The sequence below is a fragment of the Schistosoma mansoni genome (genome assembly GCF_000237925.1).
Source record: "Schistosoma mansoni, WGS project CABG00000000 data, supercontig 0173, strain Puerto Rico, whole genome shotgun sequence".
NCBI lineage: Eukaryota > Metazoa > Platyhelminthes > Trematoda > Strigeidida > Schistosomatidae > Schistosoma > Schistosoma mansoni.
Window position 1 is genome coordinate 380359 of NW_017386059.1, and position 20566 is coordinate 400924.

The 20566-nt window shown below is 32.3% G+C and overlaps 1 protein-coding gene across 1 annotated transcript in view; it reads right to left on the minus strand.

Annotated features, from left to right (window-relative positions):
- Smp_153140 (ciliary outer arm dynein beta heavy chain-related) overlaps positions 1–20566 on the minus strand; it is a gene marked incomplete at its 5' end in the record, with an annotated part of 128079 nt that overhangs the window by 69958 nt on the left and 37555 nt on the right. The window contains 10 exons of the mRNA XM_018796364.1: positions 1292–1658; positions 3371–3543; positions 4484–4846; positions 8151–8546; positions 9195–9548; positions 10247–10487; positions 11277–11576; positions 12732–13255; positions 15213–15293; positions 19632–19897. Of these exons, the coding sequence (XP_018646894.1) occupies positions 1292–1658; positions 3371–3543; positions 4484–4846; positions 8151–8546; positions 9195–9548; positions 10247–10487; positions 11277–11576; positions 12732–13255; positions 15213–15293; positions 19632–19897 (3065 nt within the window). The remainder of the gene's footprint in view (positions 1–1291; positions 1659–3370; positions 3544–4483; positions 4847–8150; positions 8547–9194; positions 9549–10246; positions 10488–11276; positions 11577–12731; positions 13256–15212; positions 15294–19631; positions 19898–20566) is intronic.

Below are 20566 nucleotides of genomic sequence, written 5' to 3' on the forward strand. Positions count from 1 at the left end.
CTAATCTCATAATTTATTTAGTCGGGAAAAATAAAGTCTGACTACTCCTCATTGCTTCTCCTAGATAGAATAATAATATTTAAATTCATTCAAGAAGAATAGGCTAGAATTAAAATTACATACATATTGTAAATTACTCCCTACTAAAAATAGGTAACTTGAAATGTTTTTGTGATTGCTGTCTGTTTATATACATGAGACTGAAGTGTTAAGATGTACGAATAAATACGATGTTGTCTAATTGCTACTAATGTAAATAAATTCTGACATCTGGTATTATTGACTATTCACAGTTCAATATTTGTGCATTCAATCGTTTAGAACATGGTATTATACTTATCAGCTAAGCGTTTTATTGGTTTGAATATTTTGAATAAATGACCGTCTATCATTCTAGAAGTGAACGCGCTATATTCGTTGTCTTTATAATCCATGACTGAGGTCAAATGAATTAAGTTAGAATCAGAATATAGATAGATAGATTGATTTCAGTAATTGAATTCATTAGCATATGCTATTTCATAAAAATTGAAGTATAATTGAATTGAATGGACACAACTGGACTGGAATGATAATAGTATTGGATTAACACCAGAATCAGACCTGTTTGTAATTGAATCAAATGTTTATTGACATTGACACTTAGAAACATCACGGACTGAATTGGAATAGAAATAACATTGGCAATAGAATATCCAGCTGTTGTATCGTAGTGCAACAAACTCAGGACTTTATTAGACTGGTGTGATCTGGATTGTATTGAAATGAATTCAAATTTTCCTTCAGTTTCAATAAGTCAGCATTTCTTAAGTATAGATCAACATAATAATAAAAATGCAACCAACACATAGATCGATAGACAGATAACCAAGCAAAGGAATATTGGAAGCATTGACATGTAAGACATTCAAATTAATCATACAACTAAGTACAAGTTAACCAATACTACTGAACTAAACAGTCACATGCTTAGTTAGATACTGTATTTAAACATGAATATACTATTATATTCATTTAAGAAGTCTGTATCGAATCTGATAGAATGTTACCAAACTTAATTTTAAATAAGCAAATAATCGCAATAATTGATGACATGTTGATAAAACAATGTCACGACATGTAGTTGTCAGTTAAGTTTATAATACGATCCATAGCTAAGTTTACGGTAATGGATAACCAAGCTACAAAGATCAATATCCCAGTTAATGAATATGTTGAAGTTAAACGTGCTTCAAAGAAAAAAATTTAAATACTACAGCCTTCATTTTAAATAACGGAGCTTTCAACTAACCATAGTCAAAAATATGCCGAATTCTGGGTCCATATCAACTGTATCACCATCAGTGAATATAAATTGTGGTTTTCTTTCTTTTTTACATGTTAGTACAATAGCAATTTGTTGTGCTGCTACAGACAGTACAGGTAATTCAATTCGATTGAACTCATCAAAACAACCCCATGAACCAGATTGTGCTAATCCTTTATAAATTCTACCTAAACCACGATAATCCATTTGATCGGAACAATTGAATACAACTACATATTTTCCTAGGCAACGACCCATATCTTTGGTTGTTTCTGTTTTCCCGGTACCTGCTGGTCCAGCTGGTGCACCACCAAGTGACATACCAAGTGCTTGAGCTAATGTAATGTAACATCTATACAGCCCAAAAAATTCAGATATTGAATTACAATAGAATGATGAATATCAAACAAAATTTAGCAATTTTTATGATTCGTTGGGAGAGATAAATTACATTCCTACTGAAAATCATTCGAGATCTAAATAGTTCACTGATAATGTATTAGGCTTTGTATCTAGCTGCCGTGGGTTCAAACTCGAAAGGCAATATCCGTTTACTGGCAATTACATGTATGGTTTCCCAAGGAGTGTTAACCAGTATAGAACCCAGATCCAGAGTTTCTTGTCAACTACTTCTGAACACCTAAAATTCCTAGATTACTGTAGAAATCAGGGATTTAAAAGTCTCATTTAGGTGAGAAAGACAATACTACGCTAAAATGTAAAAATATCCAAGACAGAATAATAGTTATTGTTAGGCCCAGTGTTGAAGGTTGAGGTCTATGAAAATGTTTCATAGACAGAAAAAATGGGAGTATGTAAGAGAGTTGTAATTGATTCGGTAAATCAGCACACACACATAGTATTTGTAAAAAACCTATTCATTGACTTTGATCGTTATTACCGTAAAACACTGTTGGACTATCGATTCCTGTAGAAAAAGAAGGAACCATATAAGATTTTTACCTGGTCAATCAGTTTTCACTGTCTGTAATTTACTGTACATTAACAATTATTATTGGTGTTAATTATGATATGCTTGATGCTATTACGAGTTCACCTTACCCGATAAACGGAACAAAGGTCAATGACACAGTGACGCTATAGGCTATTCTAATCCGTTGTCCCAGGCCCTGCTAACTAGATCGAGAAGTCTTGATGAGGCGTTGAGAATGTATTCTACTAGCACCCAGAAAATATGAGGTCACTAAGAATACAAACCAAGCTTATTTATACAATGAAAGAAACGCCCTTGGGAGAGCCACAAAATAGCGTACTAAAAAAACCGTCAACCAATCACAGTCAAGGATTCCAGAGTGGGAAATGTAAGCTGTAAGTCAACTAAGCGTCTCTTGACGCAAAAACATAAAATTCAAATTTTCAGAATAGAATTACAAAATTAGGACCTTTTCCAAGTGAGTTCTGAGTATCTAACGTCCCCAACAAACTATTGTTAAGTCTTCTTCTAATGATGGGGATTTGTTTGTTCAAAAGTGATATTGAAATTAACTCTATATCTTAGGGCGAGGTGACTATTCTTCACATGCTATTTATTCCCTTAAATTTATACCTAATGTAGATAAATATACAACCTTATTGACTATTCTATTTTAGCCAGATAAAACCTTACAAGTACTACAAACAAACAACTCTTCATATATGTAAAAGATCACATACATATACAATTTCTGTTTTCACCAACAGTTTCACAAATGCCAACAGAGAGACTAAATTATGAATGACTCTTATGAGACTGTAAAGTGACCTTGAAAATATTCACCTACTTACTAGGGTTAAAAGAGGGTTACAAACTAGTGCGAAGTATTAGGATTTACAGTTGAGCGTTAGGATTAAGAACTCGAGTTAGAGTTTTCATCACGAACTGACTTCCGCTCTAATGCCAAATGCTACTTAATTATCCAAGGCTCACTATCTTAAATACGATTGGTTCGTCAATAAATTGTAATCCCGCCGTCATTTTAGTTAATGCTACTGTATACCGAAAAAGGTATCAAAAAATATTTTAAATTCATCCTTTTTATTCCAGATCTAGTCTATTCATCATACCTGTCAGTTAATGGGGTAATAACCAATCGATCTGTACAACCTAGAAATTCATTTTGATAAATAAAATCTACATCAGTAATGCTAACGATGCATTGATCATTTTCTTCATTGAAATAAAATCTTGATTGTTTTAACCATTCAAAATCTTTAGGGGATTTGACACGCATTGTAACCTAGAATAGAGGAGAAACAAGTTTAGTTTAAATGTGTTATTAAGAAAATTGGTTATTGTTTAAAATCTGAGTACAGTTAATTTACCTGGTTAAAAAAATCTTATGCCAACAGACTTGATCTGAATTTGAAAGCAATCCAAAACTACCTACCTACTACCAAGGTGAAAAAGTCAAATACTTCGAGGGTTGATAAAATAAGATGCTGTCAAAACTCATTCTACAGATCTAGGTAAAGTGAGCCGAGTACAATCAATTTAAATGTGTTTAAACGTGTGGAAAATTTATGTGATTTTTAAAAAGTTGCCTCGTATATAAATTTTTACTCTATATGAGTCCTAGATTTTCACTCGTCGAGATATTTTATGGAAACACTGAAGTAATTATTTTGGTAATGACAGATTTACTCATGTATTTTCATAAGTTATTTTTTATAATTAAATCATTTTAACTATACAAAATCAGCAAACTCGTACTTTCATTGTGGCTGCTTTATTGTAACAGTTAACCTGCTAACGGGGTCAAAATAAATATTTTGACAGACCAGTCTACGTAACCACAGAGCTATGAACTGTCTCACAAGAGTTCTTAGATTTTGACCAGTAGATCGCTGTTATAATATCATCGATAAAGATTAGGAACCAATTTATCAATATAAATTACAGCACACAAAATAGACTACTTGAATACTATCTAGATATTCTTTCTCGTTCATTATTAACTCAACACGAATATCTAAGAGCGGTGCATTTGATGTAATCATTTGTAGGATCAAATACTGTGTAATCGTATGTAATGAATTTATGAAACCTTTATAATCAATAACATAAGTTCAGTTGAACTAAGACTAATGACAGTCATGACAGAAAAATTCTTGGTGGCTATAAAAAAGATCAGTTCAAAGAGAAATTTGTAATGTAAATATATAAACCAGATAACTTACAAGATCATTGAAAATATCTCTTTGATGTACATGTATTGTAATTAATGTTTCATATTTTGTCCGATCAATTTTAGATAATTCTTGTGTTGTAACACCGATAAGTTCATTTAATATTTCTAAAAAGAAATAATTTGTTGTATTCATAATTTTTCGATCATTTTTGGCTTGTCGTAATGCTTCTTGTGCATCTCTTGTCCATAACATTTGTATACCAAGTAGACCAACTTGTGCTGGATATGAATTTTCAAATTCTAATAAGTTAAATTGTTGATCATTTATCGCAAAATATGCTGATCTAATAACTGAATGAAGTGAATTTCTTGATGTTTGTAATAATTCACCAAGCCATACTTCAACATTACCCTTAAAGAGTAAAAGTCAATTAATTAGAAATATAATTAGGAAATTATAACATAAGAATTGATTTCATTTAATTTAATAATATTGGAACTATCCCGTTGTTGATTATTTTACTGTAATCAGTCTTAGTCGACAGGATAAACCAAACAGTTATACATTATCATCAGAGAGGGGTTTTTGGATATTATAGTAACTCAATAGTTGAATTCATGAGCCAATTGAAGCTAGACCACCATGGAAAACCTGGAAGCACTGGACGGCCGTTTCTTTCTATTATGGGACTCTTCAGTGGTTTGGAAGTTAAGCGTTCGCGCGCGACCGATAGGTTCTGGGTTCGAATCTCGCGAAGAGTCCCATACTGAGACAAAACGGCCGTTCAGTGCTTCCAGGTTTTTCATGGTGGTCCAGCTTCAATTGGCTCATAAATTCAACTATTAAATCATAAATTATCAGTTTAAAAATCCCAAAATAATGTTTTAACGAATGACTTTTCCGTAACTTCATCATCAGACTCTAAACCTATAAGTCCATTATTATTGCGTTATTTTACAGAGGCCAAAATAAGGCATGGTTAGGAAAACGAGTCAAAAAATCTACTAACAATGACATTCTTTCTCACTTGGTAGATAGTGGACATTTTATTAAAATGGATGAAGCTTTCTCTGTTTTGTAACAAGTTTCAAACAATCTACCTGAAGGAGCTATATTACGACTCCTCTACATGGCTGAAGTTATCTGGGTCAACGTCAGAAAACCTAACATATGTAGCCAAAATAGGTATGTTCAGTCAGTGTGTTTACCTTAGTCCACAATTGGATCACCAGATACCTAAACTAGATATTACAAATCTCGTACCCCATCAGTTCATTTTTTGTTTATACCTTTCTTAATCAACACATTTGTTTTTCCCAATTCATATGGATTTCTTAAAATAATTACCTTGACAGCACCCCTTCTTAATACATATTATATTCACACAAAGTTATTATTATTACCTCGATTAAGAAGACGAACTTTTCCTACTAAGCACTTTATGGACACGATTAATCACTATTGGATGGTGGTCTAACATTGATCGGTTCACGATCACAATTAAAACTCAACAGTCTTTGCAACCCTATACTATTATATTGATTGTAACTTGAATTCTGACAACGAATCATCCTGAACTTTTGTAAATGACTAATATTTGAACGAAGAATATTCTTTTCGATAAATTCTCTTCAGGTTTTACAATTATATGATCCAAATTAATAATCCGAAAAAATGGCCAGGTTAAAGGCAAAGTACATCGTTTAATGCATGTAAATTTAGGATTGTCAAACTAAATAGAATAAAATTGTTAATGTTAGTATGACTAGTATAGAATGTTAACTTGAATATATGTATGTATATATGTTAAGTGAAAATTTAAGATATATAATCAGAATAAATATGGGTCAGATAGGGTGAGAAAGACATGATAGTGCAATTACAATTCGACCGAGTGGAAGACTAAATTGTGTGATACATTAGTAAGACGTAATAAGGAGGGATCAATGCAAAGTGAATGAATCATGTATAGGAGAGATTAATAATGATATCTAACCAATAATAATAATAATCTTTGTACTGTTGTTTCCCCAGTTGTCCAGTGTTTCTTTAGCTTCAGTTTCATCTTGGCCACAACCAGGTGGTGATCTGAAGCTATGCCAGCTGCTCTTCTGATTCTCACATCTTCCATTGTCCTTCGGAATCCTTATTCATACAAATATAATCTATCTGGTTCTCTGTGGTGTGGTCCAGTGAGATCCATGTAGCTTTGTGTATGCGTTTGTATGGGAATATTGTGCCGCCTATAACCAAAATGTTGAATGCACATAGATTTGCAAATCTCTCCCCATTTTCATTTTTCTCTCCTAATCCATGTCGTCCCATTATACCTTCATATCCTGTGTTGTCCACTCCAACTTTAGCATTTAGATCTCCCATCAGGATGGTGAGGTCCTTTCTTGAGCACTCAGGTATGATTGGTTGCAGCCTCTCATACAACTGATCTTTATCGTCGTCGTTGCTATCATTGGTGGGTGCATAACATTGGATATCATTCATTGTGATTCACACCTTCTTTGTTTTGAATAATGCTTTGATAATTCTGGATCCATGAAACTCCCATTCTACAAGTGCATTTCGTGCTTCTCTGGACAGCATTAGAGCAACTCCCTGAGTGTGTGGAGCATTTTTCTCTTCGTGACCAGAGTACGGCAGCATATCTCCCGTATCTAGCCTTTGTTGTCCAGATAATATCCAATGGGTTTCGCTGATCCGGAGTACTGCCAATTTGTATCTCCTCATCTCCATTGCTATTTGACTGGTCTTACCGGTCTCCTACATTGTCCGGACGTTCCATGTACCTATAAAGAGTGTTGCTCTGGTTGTTAGAAGGTGCATCGGCCTCGTGACTTCCGAAGAATCTCGGCTTTTATCATGATGCATCAAAATTCTTCCTTGAACTTCCAGGGCAGAGTTTAAATGGTTTGAATTATTTTTTCTGGTTGGAATTTTCTTAGTGAGTTAGTGTTCTACGGGATGTGGTCACTAACCCCATGCCCAACTCTCCTTCTTTACCCGGGCTTGGGACAGGCAGTAACTCTAGAAGTGCTACAGGCGTAGTTATTAGAGTACTTTACAAAGTGTTATATCGACAGAAAATAACAACAGCTTATTTCCTTGGTTTGAATTGTATTGTGTCTTATGTAAGAGAGCCAAAATGACAGAGACGCAGTTGCATAACCTCGTTCACTAGTCGGATTATCGATTAGTTTACCTACATCACCAGTTAGATCAGTGACATTGAATGAGCAATAACCAATACGGTAACGCTTCTTTATCCTCAAGCTCCTTCTAGCTCACTAGCCGATCAAAAGATGAAAACAGAGAGCAAACCAATTCCTTGTTGTTCGCAATTCAATCATAACCCGAACCCATATAGTGAAACCCTGACCACAAATCAACATAATTAAATAATTTACGATAACGGCATTACTATGTCATAAGTTGAAGAGAACTTAGTAATAAGTCTGCGATAAATTGACATTAACTCAAGAAAAGTGTAACATGTAACAACAGCCTATTCATTATGGAAAGGCTTAGAAACAGGAGAAAATAAATAGATATAGCAGTTTAAGCATTTAAATAATTAGAGAGCAAGAAATAGAAACATTAGCTTCAAACAGAAGACTGGTCCAAAAGATTAACTTGTTTAATACTCGTACCGTTATAATACATCACTATACTAACACAAATGCAATAGGGAACTGGCACTTACTTGTGCCATTACTTGATTCACTAGTTGAATAGTTTCACCTTCTTGTGAATTCACTGCTAATATTTTATCATAAACTTTATCATCAAATGTCACACTTTTGGTATTATCAAATACATTTAATAAATGTGCTTGAATTGTATGTGAATCAGATGCTTGGCCAAGTATTTCCAACAGAGCTGGATCAGAAACAAAAAAGAATCTTGGAAATACGAGACGTTTCTTTTCTAAATAACCCGTTAATGATTTCTGACATAATTCCAATTGTTCTAATAAATGCGGTAACAATTGACTTAATGTATCATCCCCGGTACAACAGTTAACTACATTTGGTATTTCATGAGCTCTTTGAATAATACGTTGCCAACTTTTGTCAATATTTCCAAAACGTTTAGCTTCCTAGAGGAAAGATAATTTGTAAAAAAAAAGGATATACTAGTATAGAAAATTTGTGGAGATTGTGGCATTTTAACAACTAAAATCACAAACTTATCTAAGTTAGACAACCAGTTAAAACCTGGAAGCAGTGGGTGGCCGCTAAGTCCTAGTGTGTAACTCTTCAGTAGTGATCACCAACGATCCCGCGCGCAAACGCCTGACCTCTAGACCACTGAAACGGGATCCGATGGTGTTAATTTCTAATTTCAGCCAATCCATGGTCTTGTATGAGAGATAGTCAATGTTCATTACTGGGACGGGACGAAATGACTGTCCAGTGCCTCCAGGTCTTCAATGATGGTTTGGCTAAGATTTGTTCGTGATTTATAATCTTAAAAAATGTGCATGTTTGTGTAGAGTAAAGTTATATAGATGTGTTTAATTACTAGTGAGTAGAATCTCTTTAAGATGTTAGCTGGAATCTAAATATCTTGATGTAATTTACAGTTGAATAACAGGCGGGAAGCGACTAACTGTAACAAAGGATGATTATCAAAGCCTTGTTCATACTGTCATTATTACGTAATCAGATCAAGCAGATATTAAATTTATCAACAAATTGTTATAACAAGCGACCTTTAACTAGTGAAAATCAATTGTTCCACTCACTTGAGGTAATTGTTTAGCTATGTCGCCACCAACAAATACAGCTTCTAAATAAATCCATAAATTTTGTACTTGCAACCAGTTGTCAATAATTTCACTAGTTGTAGTCAATTTTTGTACCCATTCTTGTATTTTCGGTTTAAATGGTGCATTATATCGATTCGATAGTAATGATCCTAATAGCATTAGGGAATCTTCCATAAGAGTAACAACTTCATTGATACTATCACCTTTGAGTAATAATTCACCACGCGTTTTGAAGGGGCTGAATTGAAAATTTTGACTTGACCAATCATTCATAACAGTTTTAAGCTTAGCCTCAATATCTTTTTCCTTAACTGCTGAAATACAGATATCCTATAAACAGAGATAATATTGGATCTTTAGTATATATATATATATGCTTAGTTAAGTTTTATGAAAAATGTTTTAGTCTGTCACTGTTTGATCTAATTCGGGATATTCATAAAAACCATTGAATGCTTGATAATTATTTTGTCCTAGTATGGGACTCCTCAACAGTGCATACCAACGACCACAACATAGATCGAAAATTCGACTTTCTGTTCAGTTATTAAAAATCAGAGATTCGGAAATACTTGTTTTATAGGTACAAATCTTAGTCCAATGGTTCAAAATACTATGATTATCAGCAATGTTTTCATGCTCATTTTTCCATCCATATAAGGATGTGTGCTACATAATGCAGTATAATTCTCCTTAAAGATTTTATTTGAACCTCTAACATAATAAAAATTTGTGTCTATTACCTGGACGTATCCACGATACATAGCTAATCACAGACATTGAAAATATCATATGATTCCTACAAAATCTTCTAGCTCTAAGTTTTATATACAAAGATTTATTGATATATGAGGCTATGAAATTCGAAAGTCAGACTAAAGGCTCTCTAGTATTCTCCGATTCATAGCAATTGTTATATTTGCAATGAAATCATCTTTGAAAGACGTATAACTTCCTTTTATTGTACTCTATCATTCCCAGAATATTTATAAGAATCAATATTAATGATCGAATAAAATTTAACTCACTTCAATATCTTCTTTATATTTTAATAATGGTGCTTCCATAATATTGCGCAATAGAAAGTTATCTGACTCTACATCAAATTTATGTTTTGTTAATTCTTCTATTCTTTCCCAATGTCTAGTAGCCATAGCTTTATTCGTCATCATTTCAAGTAATGGACATGTTTCATTAAAATCATCTATTGTTTTGCTAAGTTCTGTATATGCTTGCCATTCTTTAAGTGCTTTTGGTAATTTTCGACATCTAAGAAATTAAGAAAAAATCTTATATCTAGAGTAGATTTAGTGTTAAGTAAGTTGTTTATATAATTTGATATGATCAAATATAATTATAATTATGAACAGCTTTACTTATTAAGTAGGAATTGTATAAATAATTAGAGCTATGGTTTAGAGAAATCAGACAGGTAGTGAACATTGAGACCATTTATAAAGTATGGTTGTGAATTAGTTCTTTACTATTTATGTAATCAGTTTACTTGAAATTTATCTGAGATTGAATATTGCAATCAAATTAAATTGAATTCGAGATGAAACTGTATAGAAAAATTGATGTGATGAACACTATGGGGTAGAGGCTCGAATTTGAACCCTAAATCCTCAAGACACCAGATTATAAGTTAGTGACAACGTAGAGTATTTTATTTTCGAACTAGTGTATTTTTTATGATGTTAAGTTGTGAACTGAAAGATCTACCATTGACACTTGCTGTTATAAATGACAGTTTCATTAGTTTAAACCTTAAGAAGGTAAGGTTACTGAAATCATTCAAGAATCCACAAGTTCATCTGCATAATGACTCTAAAGTAAGTTTTATACAAACATATTTATGAGACTATCGATAAATTAAAGATGACGAATCATAAAATTGAATTTCTCTTCTCTGAAGAAGTCCTGTCTTCCTTACGTCTTCCAGAAGCTATTAGTACATTAATATTGTCCAACGCAACAATAATAGGTCAAGGAGTCTAAAAAATACAACACTTCAACCTGAACATAAAAATAAACCTACTATTACAAATAATCACTTACCTATTTTGAAAGTCTAACAATTGTTGATTGATTAAATCAATATCGACATCAGTCCATTGTATATCGTAATAACCATTGACAGTATCCAGTACAGAATCGTATAACTGATACAATTTCTGCAACAAATTCAATTCTTTGCGTATTCTTTGTAAATCAGGATAATCTGTTATCGGTATGCCGAATAATTCTTCACCACCTGAATAAGTTTGATATTTACGCCATAAATCATCAAAACGTGCTTGAAATAAACTTAAACGATCTGATGCTTCACGTGGGATGATACCAGGTTCCATTGGTCCACTAATAAAATTTATAGAGTGATGAAAGTAATCCAAACCAAAAAAATAATGCTGTTGTTTTCTTGGAGTTTTGTTCTCTCAATGATTCACTAATTATTACTATAATTTAGGGTCAGTTTGAAGAAATGATTAACTATCATAATGATAGTTGATTGGAATAGTTTACATCTTAAACTAAAGTATTAAATACTTATGGTCTTGAAATAATATGTTTCACTTCAAAAATTTACTGAGTTCCACTGCTAGACACATGTCATATGTATCAATACTTGAGACATGTCGTTATATTGAGGCAGTCCACTCAATATATATAACGACAGACAATGATCAATTTAGAGTTTTGAATATCAATAATTACAAACTCTTACTAATAGTATCGTGGTATGATGATAACTTTATTCTATATATTAAGCTTTATTACGATATTACAACAAATATCTTCTAAATATGTATTCAACTTGTAACTAATCAAAACATTATCAAAATACACTTAAAAGTCGATATTTGCATCGGCAATTCAATAATTAATCTTCTATATTTCCAGCCGTTTTAAAATTTTTCTAATTCATCAATATATATCGTGCTTGAATCCGATTATGTTAATCTCTTCTTCTAACTCAAAGGAAAAGACGGAAATGAATATATATCAATGACTACAATACTTTTGTTTAAGTTTCTGATTATCGTCGCAATTCGCAACCAATTTATAGTAGCGCCTGAGTATATACATTCAGGATTCGTAATTATGTAGTTTGAACATTTCTAAGACAGGTATGCTAATTAGACAGAAAATAGGTGGCCTAAAAGTTTAATCTGGCCACGATAACTGATGAACAAGTTAGTGACTATCTGAACTCTGTAGCTCGGTGAATTTTGTTCGAGTTTAGTAGTGGATGTCAACAATGAAAACGGATAGATCTTGTTAACCAGTACCGAACAGAGTGAAACATGCATCTTGGATTCTACTACTTGTCATACGTCAAATATACACTACCTTTTTAGAAAAGCTAGTTTTTAGTTGAACTATTTTCAAAACGCAATACATTATTTGTCTGAAGTCAGAATCTAATCTGTTGAAAAATCTAATCCTTATAGAATTTATCCGATTTCTGAAACATGATAATATTACACATTGATACTAGTAAATTGGACATACGCTGTATCATATTCACTGGTAAATACATTCAGGTCTTGTTTGTATATTTCCACTCCATTAATTAATTCATTTTTAAATGTAGGTTGAATTTCCAAAAGATGATCTTGTACTTGTTGACTTTGTATTTTCAGTTTGGAGAAACCATAAGATAATGCGTCTACACGTTCTGCATTACCATCATTAAAATATAATTCATAACGATTCAATAAAGCGTATGATTCTTCAATAGGTCCAATAGTCATATCGAATTGAATTTCTGATGCTCTTAAATCAGATAAAGCAGCCATTTGTTCTCGAACATCATCCAAATCTTTTATTGGGCGACTAAGACGTTTCGAAAGATTATCAAATTGTTCAAGAATTTTATTCATTTCTGTTGCACAACGTTGATTCAATGCTTGACCGTAGACACGACGCCAATTTTGACATTCTCTAATTAAATTATCTTTTAAGTCATTACTTTTAAAGACTAGTGAACCAACTTGAGTTGATGATGGAATTAATTCAATTAACTTTTCCATTTTCTAGATAGAAGAAATAAATCAAAGAATTAGGAAAACAAAACAAATGTAACTAATCAATGATTACCACTACTTAAGGGTATGCTACTAATGAGCAGTTTGTAACTTTTAACATGGATTTATTTCTTTAGATCGAATTACAGAAACACAACCCTTGCGTAACTAATAAAATAACAAACAGTTAGTTGATACTAGTTGAGAGCGAAAATTGGCGATAATATGCTACATAATTTGTGTAGGTTAAATTAAGATAATTCGAGTAAGGTATGGTGTTCTACCCAGAATCCTCTATACCGATTTTTAGGAATATCATGGATCTTTACAGTCTTGGAAAGGTTAAATTATTATTGAACAGCATAATCTTAATAAAAACGTTTAAAGATCCCTCTCTGTTCTTTCGAGACTCAAACACCTAGCGACAACTGGATAACGTCTGCTGAATAACTTGATCGATAGACAAACTGAAAAATAAGCTCGGTCATCATATAGTACATAATTTGTATTTATTATATACTGACCATAGTTAGATGATACTTAGAATTTTTACCATACTAAATAATTATGTAAATGCATTTTTCTTCCAAGCTCATGCACTCAAGTTATTCTATGACCTTTACAAAGTCATTATTTTAAATTTAGACGACACTAATTATTACGATTATTTTAGTACCTAAATTAGTATACAAGAACTCTTTAAATAAATATCAATAATCCTTTAAAATTTCTGGCTAAACTCAAGTGATTGAACCTGAGATCTTTATTCACAGGTTCCGCGAACTCCTCAAATGTTTGAGCTGGAATCCAGTTGTCAATATTTACAACTCAAAGGTTCGCGTCATCAAATGGCTATCTTCTTACGCCATCAGTGATATCTATCGTACTCTTAGGGCACAATTATTTAATTTCAACTCAAAAAGCCTAAGATATCGTTGTCGTCGAAAAATCTGACGGTCCTGAGATAAATCTTATATTCGACTGCAATTACACATTCCTATAGGGTCCTATACTACAGATTAGTACGTCATATAGATTTTAATTGGTTGGAAATCTGTTTCGAAATTATCTGAAACCTTCATATATAATATTAATAAAAATACCACTAAACTCTAGAAGCTTCATAGACGTTGTTGATTAGGAGATCTATTTTAAATAACAAAATCAAATAGTTTATCATTTTATTTAGTTAATTTCTTTGGTAAAATTTCACATGGAGCAAGTGTTTGAGTTTAAGAAGTTTTACATTTTTTTCATGAATAGTAAACTGATAAACTTGTTACCAGCCAGCTGTATAACAAGCAAACTTTAGGGAAGAGTGAACTTTACTGACAACCTTGAGCTACTTATTAATAAATCAAAAGACACTGTTTAGTTACTAAACAGTTAACAATAAAAAGTCATAGAATTACGGTAGATAAATAGCCTTGACAGGAATAGTGAACAATTATATGTTCAATTATTTATTAAAGTTTAGCAAAAAGAGGGTTAGAGTTAGGTGTCACGATTACGAGTGGTTAGAACGAGAGAATGCTCGTTATCCATAAACACACCCTTGACTTCGCCCTGAGTGATAGGACAGGTACGCTCAAATGCGGTCAGTATCAGAAGCAAGTATTTCACATAATTTTCTTTACACACTGATTTAAATTCACTATGGGGTTGTTCAAATAATATTTTCATTATTCTTAAGTGTATTATGCATTAGACAGACAAGTTTTACTTGGTTGGTTAACTAACTCGTTTTTCAGATGCAGATTCCTTTACTGAGCTTCAAGACAAACTCTTATTGTAAGGTCTGGTAATATTACCCAGTTCCACAAACTGCAGTAGATGGAACGGAGTTCGGACCTAGGATGTGGTAGCTAAAAATCGAACATATTAACTACTGAACCACTGTCCCCATGAATGTAACTGTAAAACACTAAATAATTTATTTTACACTATTTATAAATTGATAACTTACAGAGTAGTAATTCATTTGTCCATTAATTTCTGATAAAATTGGTTCAGTCTTCATGAACTCGTAAACAACAGTTTGAGGATCCTGAGGGCAAAAACAAAAGAAAAGTGAATAAATTTCATTTATTTGAGGAACAAGTATGGTAGAATACGAAAAAATTCATTTATTACTTCAGATAATATTTTATCTACTTCGTTATTTGTGGACAGAATGAAGTATGAATGTATTTCTGTCATTATAGTCACACTAGTTTTTCATAAACAATGTAAGATATGGTTTTAGTACAAATGGACACATTTCACGGCAGAACAGTCAGAGGAAACTAATAAGACTGGAATTAGTTGAGTGAGAACATCGATTAATACGATGATGAAAACTAAAGACAGAAGGTATACTTTAAAGAGAATGAATATAACTGAAGAATAAAAAGTACAAAATTACATTAAAATTCAAAATTTGCAGGGATGAATGTGCCCATCAAACTTCCACAATTTTTGAGCTATAACACTTATGATCGACCATCATTGACGATTGTGCCAAACCCTAACACAGATGTCTACATTTCTTTCAATGATTAGTCGAAAAATCAATAACTTCGTGAGCCTGTGCTAAACCTTAATCTGATCGACCTTCCTCTTTTTTCGTTCTACCACAATGTCAGCCCCACTGGACAAGCGGTCACTGAACGTGAGTGATTCATTTGTTAAGTGCTACAATCAGTGGAGATTAACAGACATGTCAACAGGGTTGTCATTTTTACTGAAAACTTTACTCCTAGCCTCAATATTATCACTTTGATAGCCGCACCAAACATGACCGATAGTTCCGATAGTTTTCCGTGATACTCCAAATAATAACTGTCTAGGAGGAATAGAAGCTACAAGTTAAACCGATCTCCAAAAACGTTCCTTAAATAAATACCAATTTTATGAACAAAGGAAATCAGTTATAGTAGAAGAAATACTGGACACCGATTTCATAGATTTTTGATACATAATACCCAGGCATCCAACTAGATCAATTCAGCTTAATTATGAATTGTTATTATTAGGAAAATAAACTTGGTTTCATCCTTCAACTAAAGTTTTATTGACAGGTGAGAATAAAATTTCTCCAGCAAATGTTCAATGTCTATTGAAAGTTGGTTTCAGCATTTTATCTGGGATTTCTTCCTATCCGATTTCCTTCAGTATGTAGTATCAGTTTATATGTTAAGCCCATATACTTTATTCTAGCTACTGGCCAAGCTAATTCACCTATACATTATGAGTCATATTTTGATCTTGTTAATTATTCGCTTATCAACCTTGACTACTTATTTATATGAGCATATGTACATGCACACTTCGTATCTTATTCATCATATGTCTGTCATTCATTTTTATCTGATTATAAATATTGAGCAATGCTTGCTCATAGCGAGTTGGATTGCCCGCCATCTCCAATACGCATCATTTTTGTTTCTCTCTCCTCTGTTCGCTTTGTCACTCTGATTCCCTGGCCAGACCAATGAGTGTAGAAAATATATGTATTCTAAATCCATTCTCGTATTTGACTTATTTAACTCCGTTATTCACCAACGCGGATAAAGTCATTTATTACATACGAGGATAGACAGTACGTACGATCAAAAAGGGATCAGATTTAAGCTACCACAACAAGTATATCACCTAATATTACTTAATAAAATAAAGTAACTAACTTCATTTTAAATCATTTCTGAATATACAACATGTAATGGATCTTTGTTGATGTGCCGTATTACCAAGTATTCACATGAATTTTTAAAATGCGACTAATTTATTATCGTAGTCGGATCTTTTTAACACTTATAGCCATTACTTACGGTTCTTGTGCATTCACTGAACATCTGTTTAACTGTGATAGTCTTCATTTTTCGTGATCTTAGTTCCTGTTTCAGTTATTATCTTCCAATATGACTGTCATACAGCTATAAGGCGTGATAATACACAGCGTGTTTTGTAAATAATCCCCATATAACTCTTATTAGGACCATGTTTTCTTGCATCGTATATTAACGTGGTAGATACTATAGAAACCACATGAACTGAAGTTTGTAAATGAATTGCTCATATTCTCGTAAGTAATTGTACTGTATTTCAGACAAATACGTAATTTAGGTTTCGAAACTGTATGAATATCTCAGTCATTTGGCCGGGAGTTTTGTTAGAAGTAAGAGTAAGTATATAAAATCACAAGTGAGCAAAAATCTAGCAACAACTAACCGTCGTCCATAAATCTGAGAATTCATTGTATGTATTGGATACTTTTTGGATTTCTTCTTTAAATGCATTAAATATTGTATTTAATTGAATTGAAATTTTAACTACATCTTTATGTTCGGCAATGATACGATGTAATGGTTTTATCGGTGAAGAAGACAGTTTAGCTTCTTCTCCTTGTAGTTCAGCTAACTGGTCAAGTTCCTAATGAAAAACAAATGATATTTAGAAAAAGGAATACATATATATTTAAAGGTTTGTTAATAGAGTATGGATGAAGAAAGATTAAAGGTTCGAGCGGGAGAATGAATGTTCTCTGTACGATCCCCGGTAGTCGGGTGATTATTGAGCACTGTTAAGTAGTTCTGTACGAGAAAGAATTATTTCGTGTCTAATGGTTTCTAATAGTAGTCTAACTGAGATCGATCCGTAATGTAAACCATGAAAATAAAGATGAGTTAAAATCTCAATACTGATGAAGTATAATCTGAAGAATATAGTTTCAATAAATTGTGTATATATAGTTTCATAGTGCATTAGTGAAGTCTTGTACATTTGGAGTATAAAACCAATGAATATAAAGCGTCTTATAAGCAGTCAGATGGTCTGATAATGTAACTGGCTCATTCAAAAGTTTAAGTACTAGCAAGACTTTTATAAACAAATGTAAATAGTCGCCTGTTGTATTTGATTTAATTAAACACTAGTTCCACCAAATAATTTAAATTTCAATAACTGAAAAAATAATCAGGGATTGTAGTTCTACGAGTCTACAGAAATTTCTGTTACTCTTAGGCATGGAATCTTGAGTAATATTAGTTTTTACTACCACTCTTGATGGTACATTCTATACAAAGAGTCCATAACATTCGTAGTACTGAACAAGTGTAAAATCTCCTAGTTCGGTAAGACGATAGTCACTAAATAACTAGAAGAAAAAATCCCCGTTATTTCACAAACATGTATTTTCAATTTAACTTTTACAAACTATTTGATTTACAAAGATGGATGGCGGCTAGCAGTGGAATCCAAGACGCGCGTTTCGCCCGATAAAAGACTGATCAATTACAGTCTTAAACATCAATAGGAAGATTTAAGCAAACAACATAAAGTGAAACTAATATTTCTTTACCCGCTTAATTTTTCATTCTTAAAAACCGTGAAAATTAAAAAACTTGAGTTGATTATCAATCAACAGAGTTAGGTGAAAATGTACTGTTTAAATGAAGTAGACAAAAATATACGCTCATGCTTAAAGTTTAAGTGAACATCTTTAGAAGGATGATATTCATTGTGAACGTTTCGAGAAACAGTTTGTTAACAAAAGTTTCATTTGTGTCTGCGATTAAAATTTCTTATATCTGACATATTGACTTGATATTCGTGTAGAGTTTACTTGATAGCGAGTTTTCTAAGTTAAAACATTAACGATTCAGCGACTAGCAAAGCATACTAATCCTGAGTTGTAATCAAATTCATTCGAACACGCTTGGATTGTAGCCAGTAGATTAGGTAACTACACATTGTGTTGAACTTTAGCGTTATATGCTTAAGACACAATTAGTAGGATGTCCTGAATTTATCCGTAGTATGTTCCAGTATTGTTGATGGAATTGATATTCCTTATAATCGTTGGACTCTGTATGATCATACTAGTAAGTCAACAGATCATGATGGTCTCCTTTCTAGTGTCAACTTCCGAAGCAGATATTACAGATTAGTAGTTTGACTGAAATCTGGAAAGTTTACAGAAGAAATTGACATTTAATATAACTTTTGGCAAAGCAAATAATTCACATAGTTTTGTGTTTAATCATTTCCTGATATTATCTGCTGATTCTGATAGATTTGAGTTTTCAAACAAATCAGTTTAAGTACATTTTCTATGAACACAGTAAACAATACACATAAGTATTATAAAATATGGAGAATGTCAATTTATGTGTTGATTGTTTGAATCGTCTAACTGATATTTAAAACTACAATTGCTCAGTCTCCTTTTTATGTGTGGATCTTATGCAGATTGTCATGATATTGTTATTAAATCACAAGCATTTCTTAGTCAAGATAGATGGTGGCTAGGGTTTTACTACTAGTCATCATTCATCTATACTTAGAAATATAGTGAATTTGTTAATTTATCAAATTGTTTAACTTAGTGATATAATCAACTGACTACCTTTTGTTGTTGTTTCTGTGTAAGTATCATATGTTGCCATGGTTGAACATTTTGTGTCATTTTTAATATAATTGACATTGATTTGTGCAAACCAGTTTGTAATTCATCCAAAGACGGCTGCATTACAACATTTGGTATGGATAAAATGAGATTAACTTTAAACAATGGTGTTTTTCTCCCTTCTTTCTCAGTTGCATGCTCTTGATGAAACTTTAATGTCATCGGTTGAATTCGTAATTTTAAAGAGTCTAATGTATTTCGAGTGCCTTCATCAAACCAAAAAAATGAGAACGAGAATATAGATTTTTCAAAAAGATGATCGTAAACCGATTAAATCACCAGGCCATTCAATAAACGAATGTAATAGTTTTGAGTATCAGGATGTAAAACAAGGTGACGATCAATCAGACGGACCCAAAAATGTGATAAGTCACTTCTCGAAAGTATTTCATCCTTAATAATAAATATATTTTTGTTCCATCCCAATGAGTAGAACAATTGTATTTCTGACGTTTCATGACTTATAACAGAAATATATTTATTATCAACTCTCAACCCAATGCTCAATTTATTTGACACTCAAGTTCAACCTTGGTATGGATACTTTTTTCATTCTTATTCGGGTAACATCATAAACTTGTTATTTCTTATTTAACTGCAATTCCTCAGTCTTTTATGACTGGTGTTTTGTGTTGTTACAATGAACCGAGATTTCAGTTAATTTTCAAAGCGACTGGATAATAATAGTAATCAATTGATTCAGTATCTCATGGTCTAGTTAAGTCATTGAAATTCACCTAGAACTTGAACTATGATTCAGACCTAATCTTAATAGAGTGGAATGACTTATCATTACTCGATCCTATATAAAAATGTTATGTTTTCAATTGTAGTAAAGAAGCATTTGATTTACAATAGTTTTGCAAATAAGATCT